At 38.0% G+C, this 21,670-nt stretch overlaps 2 protein-coding genes across 2 annotated transcripts in view; one reads left to right on the top strand and one right to left on the bottom strand.

The window, feature by feature from the left end:
• LOC139735749 (uncharacterized) overlaps positions 1 to 11,187 on the bottom strand; it is a 30,933-nt gene extending 19,746 nt beyond the window's left edge. The window contains exons 1-7 of the mRNA XM_071646500.1: positions 11,029 to 11,187; positions 7,095 to 7,313; positions 6,339 to 6,430; positions 5,647 to 5,711; positions 3,912 to 4,026; positions 2,873 to 2,934; positions 1,540 to 1,664 (exon numbers count right to left, since the gene is read on the bottom strand). Coding sequence (XP_071502601.1) covers positions 1,540 to 1,664; positions 2,873 to 2,934; positions 3,912 to 4,026; positions 5,647 to 5,711; positions 6,339 to 6,430; positions 7,095 to 7,313; positions 11,029 to 11,187 — 837 coding nt within the window. The remainder of the gene's footprint in view (positions 1 to 1,539; positions 1,665 to 2,872; positions 2,935 to 3,911; positions 4,027 to 5,646; positions 5,712 to 6,338; positions 6,431 to 7,094; positions 7,314 to 11,028) is intronic.
• Positions 11,188 to 11,529: 342 nt separating this feature from the next.
• Positions 11,530 to 17,664, top strand: LOC139735750 (probable tRNA (uracil-O(2)-)-methyltransferase). The gene is made up of 9 exons (XM_071646501.1): positions 11,530 to 12,214; positions 12,449 to 12,572; positions 12,980 to 13,223; positions 13,660 to 13,842; positions 14,253 to 14,431; positions 15,081 to 15,264; positions 15,825 to 16,401; positions 16,764 to 16,880; positions 17,399 to 17,664. Exons 1-9 carry the CDS (start codon positions 11,530 to 11,532, stop codon positions 17,662 to 17,664), a joined length of 2,559 nt encoding a protein of 852 aa, XP_071502602.1.
• The last annotated feature ends 4,006 nt before the right edge of the window (positions 17,665 to 21,670 follow it).

The following is a 21,670-nucleotide window of genomic DNA, read 5'->3' on the forward strand; positions in this document are numbered from 1 at the left end:
TTTGAAGATCAAAGAGTGATTTCTATCACTAGTAATACAAGCTCAATATATGAAAAAAACTAACTTGGCTTGTTGAGTATGTTAATGCCTCTGAGCAAGACATTTCATGTATCATGAATTCATCTAATAAGATCTGTACGAAACACGTAATGAAACAGGATGTATCCTTCCATCCAAACATTTGAGAAAGAACATATTACATATTGGGTAAAATAGTACGAAGAAAATGTGATGTGTCATCTTCTCGACGTATCCTACGGCCACCGTGCAAAACATTTCAGGCAGATTCTACATAATTCACACTCTTTAAATAGACATCTAAAAGGGTGATATTTGACATGACTGAAGTCTCGTCCGGATCCGCTGCGAGAACATTAATCACATTTCCGTCTATTCTCTCTCATATTAAAGTTTGATGATAAATCCCCAACACCTAAACTCTGGTTGACCCGATGAAATCTCCTTAGTAGAGAATATATAGCTTAGTGTTCTCCCTCATTCACTTTCCTGCGGTTAAAATTCAGCGTGCCCAGGCTGAAGTGGAAGGGTAAATATCAAGGGTTTGCCGTATTCATCACAGATCACGCGGAGTCCGTGACCTTCTTGACATCAACTTCAACAAACATTATCTCAAACAACCGAGCTAGAAAAACCCAATAGTTCAATCATCAATTTAGGCTCCATGATCAGACCCTTTTCATCCCCAATAACAATATTTGACTAAACAAGTGCATTTTGATTGCATCAGCAGGGGACAAAGCCCCCTCCCCCTTCCTCTTGTCATCTTACAATGCTTCTTACCTATGATAATTATCCTCACCTCCATCATATCTACATTCATCATCGATATCATCATTAAATGCATTCACTTAATTGATTAATTCATTTATTTATTCACTCATTTATTCATGCATTCATTCATTCATTCATTCATTCATTCATTCATTCATTCATTCATCGCAACCAATACACTGTACCATTCGACAGCAAAAGTGCATCATCATCACCATCATCCAATATTTTCCTTACAAATTTTCCTGCAACACCTCAACCATGATTAATCCTCTATCACCAAATTGAAGAGGAAATGTGAATACATACAATGTATACAAACATACATTCACACACGTGTACACATACATACATACATACATACACACATACATACATGCAGACATACATGCATAAATATATACATACATTCCTACCCGCTACATTAACACATATAATATATCTATACAGAGAGTGAGGGAACAGAGGGATAGATAAGGAGAGAGGTTATTTCTACATCCACAGAGTACTAGTACTGTAAAAGTGGAAATTTTCGCGGTGTTGAAATTTTCGCGCATTTCGCACAACCAGAAACTCACGTGAAAATAAAAGCACGTGAATATTTTTGTTTGCCATATGTTCCAGTAGATGATGTCTTGATTCCGCGAAATTAAAAACACGCGAAACTCTTCTTACCGGGCCAAGCGCGAAAAATTAGTCGCGCGAAAATATCCACTTTTACAGTATACAGATCAGCTTTACACTTACCTCTTTCAGTATGGAGTACATCCAGTAAACACACTGCTGCATACTGACCGCTCTGATCACGATCATGGTGATGAGGGCGGGGCTTATCAGCTTTGCTAGGAAACGAGTTGCCTTGGTAACATGACCTGCGGGAACAGACAAATGAGAGGACAGATTAGCTTTAGCAATGCTATTATGCAGTTCTTTTTCAACAATTAGGAAGTATCATGAAAATAAAACTTGTATTTGATGTACACAGAGACTCCAACTCTCCCGTTTTCGACGGGAGATCTCCCGCCGAAAACCCATTTTTACAAAATCTCCCGTTCTCCCGTTTGAGATTTAATTTCTCCCACCCTGGCTCTGTGTCTCCTGTTGGAAGGGATTTCTTACTTATTGCTACTGTATGTTGAAAAAATAAGCCTTAGATAGCACCAGAGAGCATCTAGAATCCTAGGAACTTCGCACTTCGCACACATCAACTCGGAGTCTCCCGTTTGCTAGGGGCTTCAGGCGGGAGAATCTCCCGATCAGAAGGTGCTTGGGGTTGGAGTCTCTGTGTACATGCTTCACCAAAGGCAGTGTCAAGATGCCAATACTAGATAAGAAATTTATATGTATGTTTTTGATAAAGATATGAAAATATGAGATATCTGAAACTGAACCTAAAGTAGACCTGAGAATAAAATTTCAGCTGAAATTGATAACTTTAAGTATGATACCATACTGCCACACTGCAGAGGACAACAGAATGCCCATTACAGGATGACCACTGGCCATAAATACACAATTTTTGTACTGTTCAAGATTACGATACAGGCTTAGATGATAAATACATAATATGCAATATGTACTCTTTTCATTATGTATGCTTCATGTTTGGTGATTGCATAATCTACAGGAAAGGGCTTAAATTTTCATATCAGTTATGATTCTTTGTCAATTCCTCACTCTTTCATGTAGAATTCACTGAAAAAAAAAATCTGCAAGTACATCACAGGAAAAAAAAAAGATGCTACCCTATTCATCTTAGTCTTTTTCTTTTCTTCATTGAAGTGATTTGATGAGCCTTGCCATTATTGTTGGCAATTCTGTAACTGTTAGCCTTTTGTGTGTCCATACACTTTAAAAAGCATTCAACTTGCCATGCTGTTTCATCAACATGAAGGAAATTATCCCCCAACTTGACATGATGAAAGTACAATAGTATGTTCACATAGATATGATAACATGACAGTCTCACATGAGAGCAGCTATGGTGCAAAGTATGTAAAAATTATCCTACCCCTACTTAGATATAGTTAGCTTCTGGACTCTTATCTATACCGATTGGTGAAGAAAATTCTTGACTTACTGAGACTTGAGGTCCCTAGCGAGAGAACCATTTGCGTTAATGACTTCTGGTCTGTTGCAGCACTAGAGAAAGAAAAATGTTGTTTGAAAAAACAAAACAAAACTACATGAAATAGATAATCCATGCTATCATACAGCACATAATATATTTTGATTTGATATAATTGCATTGAATAAATCAATGATAGAAATTTTAATTTTTCTACTACAACCCTGTAACTTCTAAAACCCTCTGACCTGAACTCCACACATTTCATCATCATATAGTCATACAAATTACACCAAGTCTCATATCATTATCTTTTCCAAGTATTTATGGCAACAGGTAGTAATCATGGATGACAAAATTAAATGGAAGACAGCAAGGCCTTCAGTCATAATATAATATAATAGCATGATCAAAGGGAATTCTGGACTAGTTAAAAATTAGTCTGAAAAGAAAGAGCAAAATTGTACAAGCACAACATTGAAAGTGTTATCAAAATCAGATTAAAAATAAAGTCATGAAACTTATGAGCTTCAATAATTTTTGCAAAACTGTTCTTTAAAAAAAATGGCATAAATATGCACATGAGTAAACTGATGATGTCATCACTTCACAATTTTCCATTAATCATGAACAAAAAAAGGGGCAAAAATTCAGTTCTTCTGCTGTAACAGTGTAAATGATAAATTCCTGACTGAATAACTTCCAAATAATGACTAGTCAGTAACATTTGAGACTAGGGCATAATTGCTTTTCTAGAGAAAAAAATGGAAATTCAAAAATTTTATCAACATACTTTACGGAAAGTTGTAAGGTGATGACATGATCAACTTACTATTTGTATCCTGGATATTCATATATTTTCAAAATCTGTTTGTGAAAATTAGCAAAACTTCACAATTTCATAACTTCCATGACTGCTATCCAATTTTTATTGAATTGTCATTGTTGTGCTCTAAAAAATATATATATATATTCTTTCTTTTCAGACTAACTTTAACCTGGTTCAGAATTCCCCTTTAAATCTCTGAAATAGTAAGAAGAAGACACTTACTTGTACCACTCTATTGGTTCAGCCAGAGGGTTGTCAATCAAGTTGGCTTCGTAGAATCCCACACAAAGGGCCCCCATGGTGCACAGCGTCACAATGGCACAGTCTGAAATGATGCCTGGAAGAAAATTGAAACAGCAAAGTATGTGAGAGAGTAAGACTAAATATTCTAGGACTTTAAATATGTGGTAAGATACATGAAACTACATTTTTAAAAATAAGATTCTACGCACCTTTTACAGTCTCTTACACCTCTATTCACACAACATTGGACTTGGACTTCTACTACTTCTACTTGTAATAAATAATTCATATTCAATACTGCTTATGTCACATTTGTAATATTTACTGAGTAAATTTCGCAAATCACGATGGTCATAATCCTGATATTCCATGGCTTTTAGTTTACAATACTCAACTTTGAAAGCTGCTGTCATCTCCAATAAAGAAGGAACATTCTTTGTTCAATGTGCTATATTTGTGGAACAATAAAGAGACATTTTTAATATTTGACCATGGGCCAGTACAATCCACATTTCTTGCGACAAACTTTCCTACAAACATGTTGCGTCAGTCTCATAGGAACTTTGAATAAACTAGAAATGTCGCTATGGCGACTGATGCCTCCGCCATAATGCATGATTCTCCCAATAGGTGTATAGTACAATGTCTTCATAATGTGTGATCCATGACAGTTTCACATAACTGGCAAAATATTGAAATGACAGGTTTGTCAGAAATGTCTTGAATGTTCATTTTCCTTGAACTGGGTTTGCTTTAATTGTCTAAGAGTGCAGGTACACATATTTGGGGAATTGAGAATTTTTACTTGAATTCTGACGGACCCTTTTATAAGTTTATGCATTGAGTAATTTCCAAGGTATGAAGAAAGAGTGTAATTACAGTACAAAATAGATTTCTTTTTTTTTTTTGGCGGGGGAGGGGGGGGGGCATTGAAACCTGGCCTTTGACCCTTAACCTTTGACCTTCTGGCTGGAAATTTCCCGGAGAATCTCCATTAGGTAATGCATACGTATATATTAAGTTTTAAAACTAATAATGCAAGCATTGCATATACTAGTATATGAGGGAAATAGTAACATTTTGAGGAGTTGACCTTGACCTTTGACCACTGACTATTGACCCATGACCCCTAAATTCCCTAGATAATCCCTGCCAGTCAGTTCATGCGTATGTACCAAGTTCCATAAAGATACATTGAACCATCATACTTCATACTTGGACCAAGTTTAGTAAAATTCCAGTCAATATTACTCAAGTTATCGCATAAACGAAAGCGGACGGACGTAAGTACGTACGTACAGACGTACGGACGTACGTGCGGACGGACGGACAACCCGAAAACATAATGCCTCCGGCACCACTTCGTGGCGGAGGCATAAAAATGAAAATGCCCTCAAAATAGCAAAACATTCACTTCATTATCCTTTCCATCTGTGTATTCTACATGCAACATTTATTAACATTCCTGAGACTTCCAACTTGTGTTGTTTAATCAAAGAATGCGACGTTTGTAGGTTTTCTTAAAAATAATAGAAATATTGACTTCTGGAAGAGAGAAAAATCATCAATAAAAAGTTTTCAGAGGACTGTACGTAGTACTTCGCCAGACATGATTGTAACAAATGTAGTATTCTTACTCCCTTTTTTCATTCTACCTTTCTCCATTATGGGGTTGATCACAATATAAAAATCAAGACTTTCATACTTCTCCTACCATTGTCCATTTTGATGGTCAGAATAAGATGGATCACTGCCACCAAGACAACCAGCACCAACAACCTGAGAGAAAGAAATGAGGAATTTATGTAATTCTTAAAGCACTCATTCATTTAGTATTTATGCAAATGAGGGATGCCTTGTTTATGGTACAATTCTGCAGAGTAACAATAGGCCAATAAACTTAGGTATTCAAATTAATAAAAGTGTCCCCCTCTAATTAATCTGGGGCCAAGCTATTCAACACATATATGTATCTTCTGACTAAGTACATTTTAGTATGTGTACTTAGATTTCATTTTGCAGGTACAGTGGTTTCTGCATAATCGGGTGCTGCTTATTCAGCTAAGAAATGCATTGCCTGACATTACCTGATTAAAGTAGAGACTACTGTGCTAGTAAACTGCCATGCTGCACAAGCTATGGCAAAGATACTCTGGCTGTCACAAACAATCTTTGCTATGAGCATGCATAAGATTCAATTGCATTTGAATAGTAAATCAGTCTATTTCACATTGAAATGGGATTTCGACTGTGGGACATTTGCTATTTTTTTTTCTTTTCACACAAAGAAGAACAATGTAACATGCAAACATCACACAAAATACATCATATTGTTTGTAATTATCCATAATCCCGTACTGGCTGAATTTTACATAACTATTTTTCTAATATCTAGAAGAACCTTACCCTCTGGCAAAAGTTGATCCACTCAAGTACGCATAGACAGCAAGAGCCGCAGAGCCAAGGTATGCTACGCCAGCTGCTCCGAGAATTAGACCCTGGGTAGAAAAGAACCCAAAAGCAGTCAATTTTGAAATGTTAAAAAATGAAAACCAACTTAAAAGTAGCTTCTACAGTGGCGCTCTAAAAATACATCCTCGTTTGGGCTGCAATTCAGCAGAGAAGTAGACTCTTCATGCATCAAAGTTGAAGTGATTTATGACTCTTATCACAATAACTTTGTAATAAGATCCATATATTGGAATCATACCATCAGAATTCCTAGTAAATGATCCTATTTACATATCTTTTTTTTTATTACTACCAGTTAAACTACTACTATTGTTTATATCACAAGTGTGGATGTTCTGTAAACATTACAGTTTGGGCACTGCCCAAACTGTACTAAAACTTAAGTTAACTTAAGTTTACTTAAGTTTAAGTTAATTGAAAATTAAGTTTTATTAAAACCAAAAATACAAAATATGTATTAACTTTAACAAAACCTCATCGTAGATTTGGCTGTAAAACTGCCAAGAAGAAGAAATGCAAAGACAACACATCATGTAACTTGATCCACCTGCTTTGAAAAAAAGAAGACAAAAACATTGGCATACTATTGTACAAGGATGACACCAGTAAAACCAATGCGTATTGGTAAAATATTCAAATGGCGTGTATTGACAGAGCTGAATAATCCATTATGTGTACTACTGGTCATACCTTAACCAGGAGAGGGTTGTCTTCGATCTGTCTGACCACCGCCCTGCTTAGCTTCATGGTGATTCGGACGATGCCCACGGCCTCGACAAGGAGGGTGAGGGGCTCTGCAATCCAGACCAGCTGACCATACATCCAGACCAAGGGGTACGGGATTACGCTGACCGGAAGACTCACAATCACAGCAAAAAAGGCAGCATCAAAAATTGGCAGAAGAAACCTCTGTAAAGCAAGAACCAAAAGTGCAAAGTTTTTAATCAAAATACAGTTAGTCATTTGCTTAACACCATGGCACACAATTCATGGCATAGTGCTCTATAATTAGGTGATCCGAGTATCCTCTCGGATTACCTTCTGTATCTGTACGGATTCTTTCTTCTTCTTTCTTTATTTCTCCCCAAAAGTTGTGCAGAGGTTAGCTCAGAAAGTGCAATGCCTATCAAGTTCAAACTTACACCATGTATGTATCATGTCGCAAAGATAACAGATCTAGTAAAATCATAGTGATCAGTCGACCGTGACGTCACTATGACGTCATTATATGAAAACACATTCTCAATCATATCTCATTAATGGAATAGAATTTTTCAATGAAATTTACGTCACATATATTTTAAGTCAAGCGCATTCTACTCATATTCTCAAAATTCATTTATATTTTAAAACGTGTGCGTACGCGCGTTGAAATATTTGTATGCTCCAATCGAGCTCAAAATTTTTTTGCACACGTTTCAGACCATTTAGAGCATTTTTTGAAAAATTGAAAAAATTGGACGGACGCGTACGCGCGTGCATATATACGCACGCACAGCTCATATGCAATAGAAATTTCCCGGTTTTTCACTTTGATCGGATGTCTGAAATGTCAAGGAATATTTCTACCAAGTTTCAAGTCAATCCGACTCAATATGACGTTATACGGGCCCGTCAAAGTTGAAATTCCGCGCGCGCGTCAATGGCGATAGACAGTGCAACTATGCCAAAAAACCGCCAATTTTAAATCCAATTTTACTCGTCAGGATGGACGGTGACCCCCCATTTTCTTTACATATTCTGAAACCTGATGAGTTGTACATGTCATTTCATGGGTTGTCAATGCTGAAAAAATGATGATAAGATATCAAATTTCTTAATAAAGTAAAAAAAGTAAATTTTCAAAATGATGTCATCAAATTTCAAGTTCATTCGAGCGTATCTAACTAATCCTTTGCCAATTTTCACCGAGATTTCAGTATGTTGTACCTTATTTAATGTTCTTTCAATAATGTAATTACAAAATTTTGACTGGATGACGTTATCACCTCGTAAAAATGGATTAAAAGTCATCTTGTCGAATTTGACCAGTTTACGTGTTATCTCTATGGGAGTGCAGTTTTTCTGGAAATGAAAATTGATATGACTATCTTTATCAAGCATTAGCTTACTTATGCTTCGGTGAATTTCTCCCAGATTTTAATAGGTTGTAGCTAAGACTTTGGGCTATCGCTACTGTTCCCTTCGTTTTTTCATACGATGTCAGCATCACGTCAAAAAACTTGGCTGAAATTAAAGCTTATCTTCGATGTATTGAAATATTTCTTTCTTTCTGCAACTTTCTTTGCAATAACTCAAGAAAAACGGCCTCTATCACTTCCATATTTTGCACATGTTTAGTTCATGTCACGTAAATTATTTCACAAAATAACAACTACTTGATCAGACACCATCTTGGGTATGTAAATTAGGGTCAAAGGTCATAAATGTTTCATCCTGTATCTTGGTGAATACATGTCTTATCTTTCCCATATTTTGCACACGCAAAGACCATGTTACAAGGATCATTTCACAAAATACCTACTTTTTGCTCAGATGCCATCTTGTCTGTGCAAAGTGGGGTCAAAGGTCATATGTACTTCTTTCTTTATCTTCGTTATGACGTGTTATCTCTATGGGAGGGAATTTTTCTAGATGTGAAAATTGACATGACTGTCTTTTTCGAGCACTAGCTCACTTACCCTTGGGTGAATTTCTCCCAGATTTTAATATGTTGTAGCTGAGACTTTGCACCATCATCAAATATCCTTCGTTTTTTCATACAATGTCATAATCACATCGAAAAACTTGGTTGAAATTAAAGCTTATCTTCGATGTATTGACATATTTCTTTCTTTCTGCAACTTTCTTTGCAATAAATCAAGAAAAACATCCCCTATCACCCCCATACTTAGCACATGTTTATCATGTCACGTACATTATTTCATAAAATAACAACTACTTGATCGGACATCTTGGGTATGTAAATTAGGGTCATAGGTCATAAATGTTTCATCTTGTATCTTGGCGAATACCTGTCCTATCTTTCCCACATTTTGCACACGTATAGACGATGTCGCAAGAATCATTTCACAAAATAAACACTTTTTCCTCAGATGCCATCTTGGGAGTGTAAAGGTGGGTCAAAGGTCTCCGAGTATTTGTTGATGTATCTTTGTTATCTAGTGTATACAGAATTTGGTACCAAAGATAGCAGATATGATGACTCCCTTTTCTAAATGAGAATCCAAACATCACACAGCCAATGTCTCTAAACACAGATGAAACCTGTATGGTCACGCCTATTGCGATCAGGACTCGAATTATTGATAAAAAAAAATCGGATCACCTTAATTTGTCAGTAATGACAAATTACAATCTCTAGTTCATACTATGGTCATCATGGATGTTACCTGCTATGCAAAAAATCATTAAGGAATAAGTTTTCCATTTTAAAAGGAATGGGTTTTCCATTGATATTGACAGCATTTATATGTAGAAAAGTGCTACTGGTATCAGTATCAACCTCAAAGATTATATATATGACTAGGGCCCATTTCATAAAACTTGTTATCAGTGATAAGTTGTCATAGATGTGACAAGCTCCTGAAATCCTTGCATCTGATTGGATGAGAGCAAATTTGTCATAGAATTGTGACAGTTGTCACTCTTTAACAAGTTTTATGAAACGGGCTTGAGGATTGGACTTTGTTTATATAATTATAGACAATAATGGTGAGTTAAAATACTTTTATATCTTATCATTAAATTTACAGATTTGAACATGTTTGTTATTGGAGGGATAAACAAACATATCAATGATTATCATGCACTGCCTTGACTGCCGCCAACAGTGAAAATATGAATGCCCGTCACCTCGCATATTGATCTTCAAAAATTATAAATTCAACTAAGATGCAGAGCTACCAAGTCTCACGCATTCTGCGTGAGACTCAAGCATTTAGGGGCCATCTCAAGATCTCACGCATGACACCCATTTTTCTCACGCATCGGGCGTAGCTGCAACTTGGGCCTATAATAATGAGCATAGCTCAAAAGATTAAAGTAATAGTTGCAATTGAAGGTATATTTTCCTTTTGTCTTTCAAAATATGTAAAAAATAGTCACTTAAGTATGCACCTGATCGCACCATTAAGAGCTAAAAATTGAAAAAGCTCCCTACCGTGGGAGGCCACGGGGGGGGGGGGGGACCCCTCCCACACCCTCGCTCGCGCGCACATTCGCATGCCGAGACGCCGAGTCATGAAAATCTCACTCATAAAATTTTTTTGAACTTGGCATCCCTGAAGATGTTAGGCGTAAATATTCAATACTGAATGAAGCGCCTTTAAACACCAACAACACTAACTGTTAGATCAAAATACATAGTCTTCAATTCGGCATAAAATATGTCACACCACACCATCCATGGATAGCATGGTTCTGATATCATTTAAATTTTGTAAATTTATACCATGTTTAGCAGAATTGATAGTGAAGGAAATTAACACTTGTAACAAAAAAATCTATTTCTAAAACTCTCGACGGAAGATAAAGTTACAAACACACGCTCAAGACAATAGTAGAAACGACAGAAGATTCTCTTTTGGTGTTCTTGTTTTGTTATTGTTCTTTTAATACTCACGACAAATTTTTGCACACACGACCCCATGGCTGTGTACAGCATCATGAGGAGCGAGAGGCGCAGTACCGTGTCGGGCCCGTCGAACGCCCCGACAACCGGCATGGCGATGATCCACACGAGTGGTAACAAGCCGCAGATCGTGGAAAACGGAACACACATGGTTTCTTTTTTGAGTTTGCTTGAACACGAATGAAATGCCAGTGGAGATGGTTCTCTATTTCTCTGAAGATTTGAAACAAAATTATCATGCTAACAGTAACACTGGAGCATTGCACTGGTTAGCATAATCAGCAATAGAACGAACGGGTCACGCAAAATTTGTGGTGACCATTCTTGTTTTCGAGTTCGGCGCACAAAGTCACATGACTTCGCATCTTGTCAGGTGATACAAATCTCGCATTTCTGCTGATGGGTATGCGATCGTTGGTGCATGCCTGAGTGAGAATCATCAACCGCAAGTTCTTGTGACGTTATTTCATTTCTACACAAATACCTTCCAAAATGAACCCCTGGAAATGGACGTCTGTTAATACACAAGATGTAGAAGTCGACACAATTTCGATGTGGAGAGCAATTGATATCTGGTGGTCGAAACCTCATGTCGTGAATCGCCGTTTATCGGCTGCTGTGGAGGAGCACCGAATGCCGCTTTGCCGTGAACGGGGCAACTCTGGTGTCGAAAGTGACAGTTCACCGCTTCAATCCTTCTGCGGCGTGATCTCGCCAGATCCCGAAGATCGCGTTTCCAAAGATAACAAGGCGCCGATGGCATGGCTTGCTCCTCTGATAGAAAACTTGAAATCGATATGCGTGACCGAAGGAACACTCACAGCATCAACCGTCAGCCTAGCCATTGCTGAATACATCACAAAACACCACCATCAAGGGCAAGGGAGAGATGCCAAAATAGATCAACAAGATCAAAAAGACTCTCAAGAATCTTTGAGCTTCTCTGCGCATGAACTTCAAAGCCATGCTCCGAGAGAAGGAACCAAAGATGGAGGGATGACGTGTGAACCTCAGGAAAGCAACAAGACTGATGTAGATGAAGTTGGGAAGCACAAAGTTGTTGCTAAGGAACACGACAAGCCTTCTCTGCCAATTGTCTCGCATTGCTCTGTTGGCATAAGGAAGTTGCTGCCTAAAATAGTTGGGGCTGCTACAATTCATGAAATAGGAATATTTGGTAAGTTGGAATAGAATTCTGTAGTAGTAAGAGGCCTGTGGTTTATTTGTTTTTCAGTGTGAAAGAAGTCAGTTTAATAATTGTATTCATAGAGTTTGAGTGAAAGCTCTTTTTCATCATCCATCAACAGTAAGACTACAGAGTAAGGGTACTGAAATTTTGAAAGGGATTTTTGTAAATTTATGGAGCATTGTAGAAGGCATTTCCATTATGTTTGTTTGATTCTGTTTTCAGATCACAGCAGCAGCGAGGCAACATTCATTCTCTTGGCCCCTTGCATCAGGACTGGACTTGAAAGAGGAGAAAGTGTGGAAGATATTGGGTTTCCTTCATACAGATTCACTCTGAAATCCAACAGGTATAAAATTCAGATACAGTGGACCCCCTGAAGTCCTCTGGACCAGCAGTTTTCTTTTGTTATATTGAAATTTTGTTATAACTGAAGAAATAAACACTAAAAATACACAGAGCCGATAATGTTGTGTGCGCTGTATATGTTTAGTTCCGACATTTTTTTCCTTCAAACATTGTATAGAAAAGTACATATTAAACTAAAGAATGTCTTTCATATAGTCGTTGTGTAATTATAAATATATAATGGATAAAAACAAAATAATATAAAAAGAAGAAGACTTGCAAAAGTACCTTGTTATATCAGGTATCTCACCATATCTTTATCAAGGTTCAACTGCAGAGGGAGATTGGGTGTGCAGAATGATTGTGCAATCATCTTTTTGTTGTTGTTGTTTAAATTTGCCTATGCAGAATTGCTCTTTCTGTGTGTGAGGACTACTCACTGGCTGTTTCCAAGTCAGGCAAAGGTCATCCGTTGACCATCCCATCTAAGGAATGGCTGGAGAACATCCTCCTGCCCAAGCTAGCCAAGTGGGCGGGGGAGAGCAAGACATCCAGCCAGCCGCATCCGCAGGGGACTCCCCTAATACCGATGGACCGGTACACCCAGCTCTACCAAGAGATGAAGATCAAGTATGGGGCCAAGTTTGTGGAGGTAAACTGGCTTGGAAAGAAATCAATCTTCCAGCTTCCAATGAATTCGATTTTAATAGCAAATGACATCTGGGCCCCGTTTTATCAAGAGATAAAATCAATTTTAATTTTCCTTACCACACAGGTTGCCATAGACTTACAGTTGAAATCAACTTTATAATCAATTCTAACTCTTCATAAAACAGGGCCCTGGTGTAATAACCATTCATGTGCCCATAGAGTTTTCAGTCAGTGCCAAGGTGCTTATTTCCCCACCATGAGATACAAGTTATCTTGGAAGTAATTATTCCATCATTATCGATTTTTTTTTGGATCAAATCCATGATTTGTAAATAAATACTTCAAAGTCTGATCTGTGTTTAAAGTTAGTTGCCTGAATGTTAACTTTCAGTGTCCAGAATGAATTCCATGTCTTTGTTTCATCTTTCCTTGACCAGATTTGGCCAGAGAACACTGACCCAAAGAAGTTTGTGTATGAAGATGTTGCCATAGCAACCTACCTCCTGCTGCTGTTCGAAGGGGAGAGGAGAGAGATGGGTGTGGACGATGGCAAAAAGCAGTCATTCATCGATCTTGGATGCGGAAATGGTCTCCTTGTACACATTCTCAACAGTGAAGGGGTAAGCACTATGCAAATGTTGTATATCTTGGTAGTCATACTACTGAAGATGTCCACCTGTTTTGAACTATTTCTTTATTTCCTTTTTATTTCAGCATGCATTCTTCATGGACATTGACTTGAGCATGTTTGAAACTTGTCTTGGACTAGGTAGAGGTCTTGATTTTTTGCTTCTGTACTTTGCAGGTTAATTCTGACTAATGAGAATTTTGTAACATATTTTGTGAGGATTTCTAGATAGCAGACTCTTTTAAATGAGTCTGAGCTGGACTCATTTGACAAAGTAAGCTATTCTCCATTTTCTTTGAGAATGATTGTAAGTTTAACTAAAAAGTGTGTCTAATGCAATTCATTGTTTGTATGGTCGTTACAAGTGACCTTCCAATTGACCTTTCACATCATGCTTTACAGTATCCTGGCAAAGGCATAGACCTGAGGCGCAGAAAAATCTGGGACCTCTATGGCTCTGAGACGTGTCTCGAAGAGGGCGCTGTTATCGCTTCCATGGAAACGTCATTTAGAGACACAGACTGGTTGATTGGGAATCACTCAGACGAACTCACCCCCTGGATCCCAGTCATGGCATCAAGGTCAGAATTCAAGGTCATAAATCAAATTATTGGATTGCAGATAGGGAGGGGATGATATACACATATACATCACACGCACCACAATACACATCAGCAATCACAAAGCATAATTCATGTATTTTTGTGCGCTTATAATCATGATGAATGGGACCAAGTATACTGTAGCTGCACATGAAACCCTAAGGCAAGATAGACAGAACTACACCTTGTCACATGATATACTTTTGACCAACCAGTGATAAGAATCTCACTTATGAGGTATATAAACACTATACATCACATGCACCACAGTACACATCAGCAATCACAAAGCATAATTAATGTATTTTTGTGCACTTATAATCATGATAAATGTGACCAAGTATACTCTAGCTGCACATGCAAACTTACTTGCTGGTTGTTTTTTTTTAAAGAAAACATGCAGTATTTTGTGCTATTATAAAATGCATTAAGTTTTGAAATTTAAAATGGTCACAAACCTGTCTATAGCGGCCACTTTTGTAGTTTCCCTTGGGTGGCTGCTATAGACAGGTTTGACAGTACTTCATTTGTTTTCAGAGCTTATTCTTTTTTCTTTTTTTTTGGAACATTGTAACCCATTTGTTGTACCAGTATCACGATATTCATTTATTACCTCTCTGTATTGCAGATCATCATCTAGCACCCGCTATTTCGTCTTGCCCTGCTGCTTCCACGATTTTGATCGCAAGTTTGCTCAGAGGGTTGCTGGAGAGAGTCAGTACAGGTCATACCTGAACTTTGTGAGAGAGGTCGGCGAGGTCTGTGGATTTGTGGTTCAAGAGGACAAGATGAGGATACCATCCACAAAGAGGGTGAGCTTTTCATCATCATCATCAACATCATCATCATCATCATCATCATTATCATTGTCATCAACATCATGCAAGTTCATGAAGATCATACCTATTCTATTATAATTTTTGTTATGACCATCTGCATCCCCCTCCTGGTCATCATTTCCATCACTTCATCATCATCATCTGGGTCACAAATATCTGAAAGAATTGTAAATTTGGAACCATTTTTATGCATCAGTGATTTACTTGCAATTTGTCTCTTTACCAGCAGACAATCTTCAGTCATTTTCTCCATATGCATTCCTTTCTCTTTAAAATTTGGCTTTCATATCATAAGGCACAAGTTTTATTCTTTTAGCAACCTTATGGTACACAGCATTTTCTTTATGAAAAATATCTAATCATCAATATGAAGCTAATATCTATGCTGACATTGCACCTTCAAATCTTGAAGACAAGGGATATAAACATTCCTTCAAGATTCTGATTACCAGGTATTGTTAAATGTTTTGCACTGGAAACTTTCTTCTAGAATCTCTGAATATGTACAGGATTACTTTAACTTCCACTTACAGATTTGCCATGTTGGTAAACGTAAGACACACAGCGTAAATCAGCATCAGCAAGTCCTGCAGAGAATCACTGAATACGTGAGTGGTTGCTGTAAGAGCTCATCAGCTGCCTCAAACAGACCAAACACACCAAGTGGCATTACAAGTGCCCATTCTACTCTTTTGGACACGAGTGCTACACCCTCCAAGGATTTTGGTTCACAGAAAACACTAAAAGATGATGATGAGGAGGAGTTTTGCAATGCTGATGCTGCTGAAAGTTCTGTGGTTTTGACCACGCCCACTGGGGATGGAAGAACTATCCAAGATGACACCATCACTGATTCTCCTGGAGGTGCACAACCCCAGAATCTTGCCCCAAATTTCAGGCCGCGAGACAGAGAAGAGAAGGTTCAAAACTGCAGCCGAGTGGAGAGATCACTGAAGGAGCGCATCACCCTGGAAGTGGCATGGGCCATTCTGGAGGCGGGCGGGGTGAAGAGACCAGCGGAGGGAAATGATGCTGGTCTGGAGATTGGGAATCAAGAACAGGAGGATGTGAAGAGAGGACAGAAGTCAGCAAAACTGTGGAGGAAAGGAGGTATGCACCCTAATGGTATCTTACTCTGCAGTACAATAATTTTGGTGTCTTCAACTTTCATGTGACATGGTACAAAACTGCATTTATTTCCAACAGGATGATGACAGTAGTCCCCCAATGTTTTCACTCTTAGTCTTTTGTTTGTTTGTTTTTTGATCTGAGGAGGATCTTTTGGTAACTACATTTGTATTTTCTTATTTCCTATTATATCAAATATCCTGTTTTCATTACAAAAATACTCTAAATCTTGATATCATTACTAATGTAGCTATATGCAACTTTCAGATGGTGCATGGTTTAATCTCAGAAGAATTTTTTGTTGTTGTTGATGTGCTGTGTGTTCATATGTCTTTTCTGAAAAGGTTCTGTAACTCTGAGGGATGCTGCCCAATTGTTTGATGGACCCTCTCTGAAGAAGCTGAAAAGTGAGTGTGGGGGACTCAAGACACTTCTCAAGACCTCCAACCAAGTCTTCCAGAGTGAGATGTTGCATTATTTGATCCTATTGTACTGGTCATTTATTCCTACTCAAAGATGCCCCCCCCCCCCCACTTTTTTTTGGCACCATACAAAGGAATACATAAGGTGTCACCACTTTGGGCCCCCACTTTTTTCTTTTTTTACCCCAGTAGTGCGTAAGTGGCACTAGTGGCACGAGAAAGAAAATAGATAGAAACCTTGAAGTGAGTGCGGTAAGGCTTTGTTTTTGCGCTGAAGACCTTTTTTTTTTTTTTTTTGCTTGTTGGCTGAAGAAACCTGGAAATGCCCCCCTCCCCCACCACTTTTGAAAATGTAGCGCCGGCCATGTGATATAGTAGCATTCCGATGTGAGCCTCACATTTCCACCAGATATTTAGGCTTTGATAATTGGAGCCTATCCCAACCAGTTCTAAGCTACAAAATGATCTGTAAGTATGTAACTTGTGGGCAGAAATAATACTTATTACAAGTTTTCTAGATCTCTTAATTTGCTGATTTTGCCTTTGATTTCCAACAGTCACTGGCAACCAAGTGATGCTGAGAGACTGGTCATCAGATTCTATTGGTGAAGGTGACAGAGATGAACCTCTAGGAGGTAGGAAGAGGTCCGAGGGCCAGGTCCGGAAGGAGGAGAAAAGGGAGGGGGACAGACTGAAGCTCTTCAAGACCAAGCTCTGCTGGTTCCATGCCCACCATCCGGATGGATGCCCCAAACCTGCTGATGCTTGCCCCTTTGCTCATGGAAATGAGGAGCTGCGGAGCAGACCAGTGTTTGGAAAATGATAGCTGATGATGGGATGGAGAGGAGAGTGGTAGCTTGGAAGCAGACTGGTCTTTGGAAACTGATGCCTGATAACAGAATGGTGATGGGGAGCTGAGGAGCAGATCAGTTTTTGGGAAGAAATATGCTTGATGACTTGATAGGGACGGGAGCTGCAGAGCAACCGGTCTTTGCAAAGTGATGCCCGGTAGGGAGATGGAGACAGGGACCTGAGGAGCAGACTGGTCTTTGGATAGGTGATGCCTTACACCGGAACTACCACCAAAGAAAACCTACAAGCTGTGCATGTATCAAGCCAACCATATAGACGGTGGCGCAAGGCCAATTGACTGCTTGTGCCACACCCGCTATTCAGATGGTGGCCCCAGACCCTTAGAGACTTGCTCCTTTCTGGCAAGAATTCTGGACCACTCACCCATCTATCCTTTTAATCATATGCAGGATTTGGTTTAGAGTCTACCAGTTTATTGAGCCATTGTTCGTGACCAGATTCACCTCTGATAGGAGCTTCTCTGTTTGCTCCGTTCTTAAGGGAAACCAAAACCCAAAGAGAAAATGACATCATGTGTGGACAACAATATAAAGGGAATTCCACAAAAATTAACATTTTTAGCTTAATGAAAGAGCACTTGACTATTAAACCGCTTTGTAGCAGGGAGAATTATTGCTACCCTTAACATATGTCAGTATCAAGTTGATGGAATGTGTAATTTTCATGAAAAATTAATTTTTGAGGAATTCCCTTTATATCTTCTTTCTAATGTTGTCCACACGTGACGCCATAACCTCTAGGAGTCTCCTCATCCAGTGGTTCCAACACCAAAACTTTAAAAATTCATAACTTTTGCATCGATTGTCCAATTTTCCTCAAACTTTCCCTGATGTGTTCTACTAATGTTGCTGCTTTCACTCAATCCACATTTCTCCTTGGGTTTTGGTTTCCTTTAATCTTTTACCCTCGTTTCCAGTGTGCTATTGGGACATTGGCGCTGTGTGTGTCCAAATACATGACTATGGAGTAAACTTGTCACAGTCAGTTGAATTCTCATCTCATAAATGCGTCAAGCCTTACACTCATTGTTGCTGCAGCAGGCTGCAGATGTGGGAACATTGTCCCCTTGATGGGTGCCAATGTAGTTTCAAATCCATTCATGTATACTGTCGATGGCATTATGAGATGGTTGTTCCGAGAAAATCAATTTGTACGACACAGTAAAACAACTCACTCTCTGCTACATGTGTTCCTTGTGATCTCAATAACTGTCAATAAATGATGAGATATTGTAACATCAATGAGTAAACAAATAAATGAATTTGTCAAAATAATCTTTTCAAAGATAACTCCTTGTTCCAACATCTGTTTGGTGCAGTATGTGAGTCACTGCCTATTTCAAATTTTCTTGATCATTTAATCATGACTCTGTCCAAAATAAATCAAGGACAATATGTCCTTAAACTCATGTAGAGGTAATTTCCATTGGCCAAACTTGTGAAAAGTCAGGCTTGGATCAGAATGATGGCTATAGACAAGTATGATCCAATGATTGTGGTGTACTTGTAGTATTAAATAAGTTGTTTGAAAGGAATGGTGTAGTTTTGATCGAGATAGGGGTTCAGGTTTTCACTTTTTGCGATATAATTAGAAACCACTTATATGAAATATTAAAGAGCATACAATTCTAAGAGGAATTCAAAACTTGTTTAATTATAATTAATTGTATATAATTGTTTTTGCAATGAGTTAGATATCTACAAACAAATATGTCCTAATAAAAGGTGGGATCCATCTTTTATTAGGACCACCTTGTTTTACTTTGTTTATGGATATCTTAGCCATCTCAAAACCAATTTTCATCAAATAAACTTTGAATTCCTCTTAGGATTTTATGCTCTTTATCATTTTAAATGGTTTTTTAATCACCTCGCAAAAACTTCAAATCTGAACCCCCATCTCAACCAAAACTATACCATCCCTTTACGTTCATAGAATGGCCTTGCAGGTAAATTGTGGCCATCAAATAACAGTGCAGCATTTTCTTCATAGGTCAATCTTGTTCAAATGTCACCAATTTTGTGCTTACATGTCACTGCCTAAACATCATGAAAGACACAGCAAGCTTGTCACTTGACTTCTGTGATGGCTGGTACCCTTCGTATAACTGCAGTAAACCTCACATATAGTGGACTCCCGTTATAACAAAGTCCTCGGGACCGGCAGTTTTCTTTTGTTATATTGAACAATAAAAATACATAGAGTGGATAATGTTGCAGCCTGAATTTTTACTGCGTTGTAACCGGAATTTTGTTATAACCGTGTTGTAATGGGAATGTACTGTACTAGCACAATTGTTTAACACTTTAAGGAAAATCCTCACATACACAAGATTCCAACCCACCAGAAAAGATGGATCACATTGACCTGCACTTTTTGAAGTTTTCTGTATGAATACCCCTGCACATGATAAAATTTCAATCTTTGATTCCAGCTGATTTTACATAAAATATGGAGCAAGTGTCAAATTCTTCAGTCTCTTTTTAGCAAAAGGGAAATGAAAAGTAAACATATACACACATATACCCACACACACACACACACACACACCCACACACCCATAAGCATACACTTATAAGATGGTCACCATGAGATGCTGCATTAGATCATTTGTAGTAAATATACATAATATTTATTAATATCACTGAGAGATTTGCTTCCCTCTGGTGTAATGACAGTTAAGACATTTTACCATGATCTATTTAACGTTGTTAACAGGTCTTTCTTGTACACGTTCTTTCCGAGATGATGTGTCCATTCTTTTATTAAAACCAACTGCAACAGTTAACAGGTGGACAAAGGGTCAAGTTCGGTTCCACTGACGGACCAAAGACGGGATCAGGACAATGCTATGTGGGAACGCTACAGGAGTGTAATTTACTTGGTCATATATATCGGCTAGAACATTAGAATGACATCTAGAATCTGCAAAAGGATTATAAAATCTGATCTATGACTATCCACGGGAATAAAATTTAAAATCCAAAACATAAAAAGTCTCAGCCAGGAAGGTGGGATAATGTTCCTTAACAAAAAATTAAATTATTTTGACTTCCTACTTACATAAATAAATAAGTACATGAAATATTTTGGTTAGTTTTGTCTTTTATATAAAAAAAAAAACAGTTTAGAAAAGAATACGCAAATGTTAACAAAGTGTTAGAAGTTATTTCATATAGCGACACTTATATAGAAACAGAAAGGCAGATGTCTCGAGTAATGTCGATCTTAACTTTGGTATAAAGAGAAATTTCAAAGACTTGGAACAACTTAGCCCGATTCCCCATCAATATTCACTGCTCCCAGATGCTACCCTGCCACTTACATTACAATGGTTGAGCATGATTACAATTCAACTCTTATATCGACTATTCTACCTTGCCCGACAGCTAACTTGCTACATGCTTGATTGCAGGGGAATATAAGAAACAAGATGCCACTTCTGTGGTCCGAGCAAATTTGAACTTGAGCACATCTTGATCGCAAATTAAAATAGCTGGAGCTAGTTCTAGCAACACAAAGACGAGGGTACGATGCACTAAATATGTATATATGTACAAGGCAAATTAAATAATGACAATGGGTATGCGATACACAAATGAAACACAAACTAAATGTTTAAAAACAGAATACATAATATGACCCCAACAAACCAACTACTCTGTCCCTTCAAGGCAGCATCTCGTATTGTGCACCATTAATTGTCTCTCTTAGGGTTTTGCCTGACGGATGCAAGCTGACCAAAAAGTTATCAACTTTGATGCTTGACCATTACCACTGATGTCACACTAGGACATTAGAATCTCAGCTCTAGATCTGGTATCAAGAACTCAAAACATGTCACAAAACTTTTATATCATTCAAAAGGCAATAAAATTTGACAATTCACATCCGAAACAAAAAAACAGGCTCAGTATAGACGTCTGAAAACCAAGTCATGCTTCATATATTTTTGT

Source organism: Diadema antillarum, unplaced genomic scaffold (genome assembly GCF_040938485.1).
Source record: "Diadema antillarum isolate AM-2024a unplaced genomic scaffold, OU_Dant_1.0 seq00000597_RagTag, whole genome shotgun sequence".
In the NCBI taxonomy this organism is placed as follows: Eukaryota; Metazoa; Echinodermata; class Echinoidea; order Diadematoida; family Diadematidae; genus Diadema; species Diadema antillarum.

What these genes read in the sequence shown, in the direction of transcription:
- LOC139735750 (XM_071646501.1), top strand. Translation starts at nt 11,530, where the DNA reads ATGAACCCCTGGAAATGGACGTCTGTTAATACACAAGATGTAGAAGTC. An exon ending in TCATGAAATAGGAATATTTG is followed by an intron (nt 12,215 to 12,448) that starts GTAAGTTGGAAT and finishes TTCTGTTTTCAG; the next exon opens with ATCACAGCAGCAGCGAGGCA. An exon ending in CTCCAACCAAGTCTTCCAGA is followed by an intron (nt 16,881 to 17,398) that starts GTGAGATGTTGC and finishes GATTTCCAACAG; the next exon opens with TCACTGGCAACCAAGTGATG.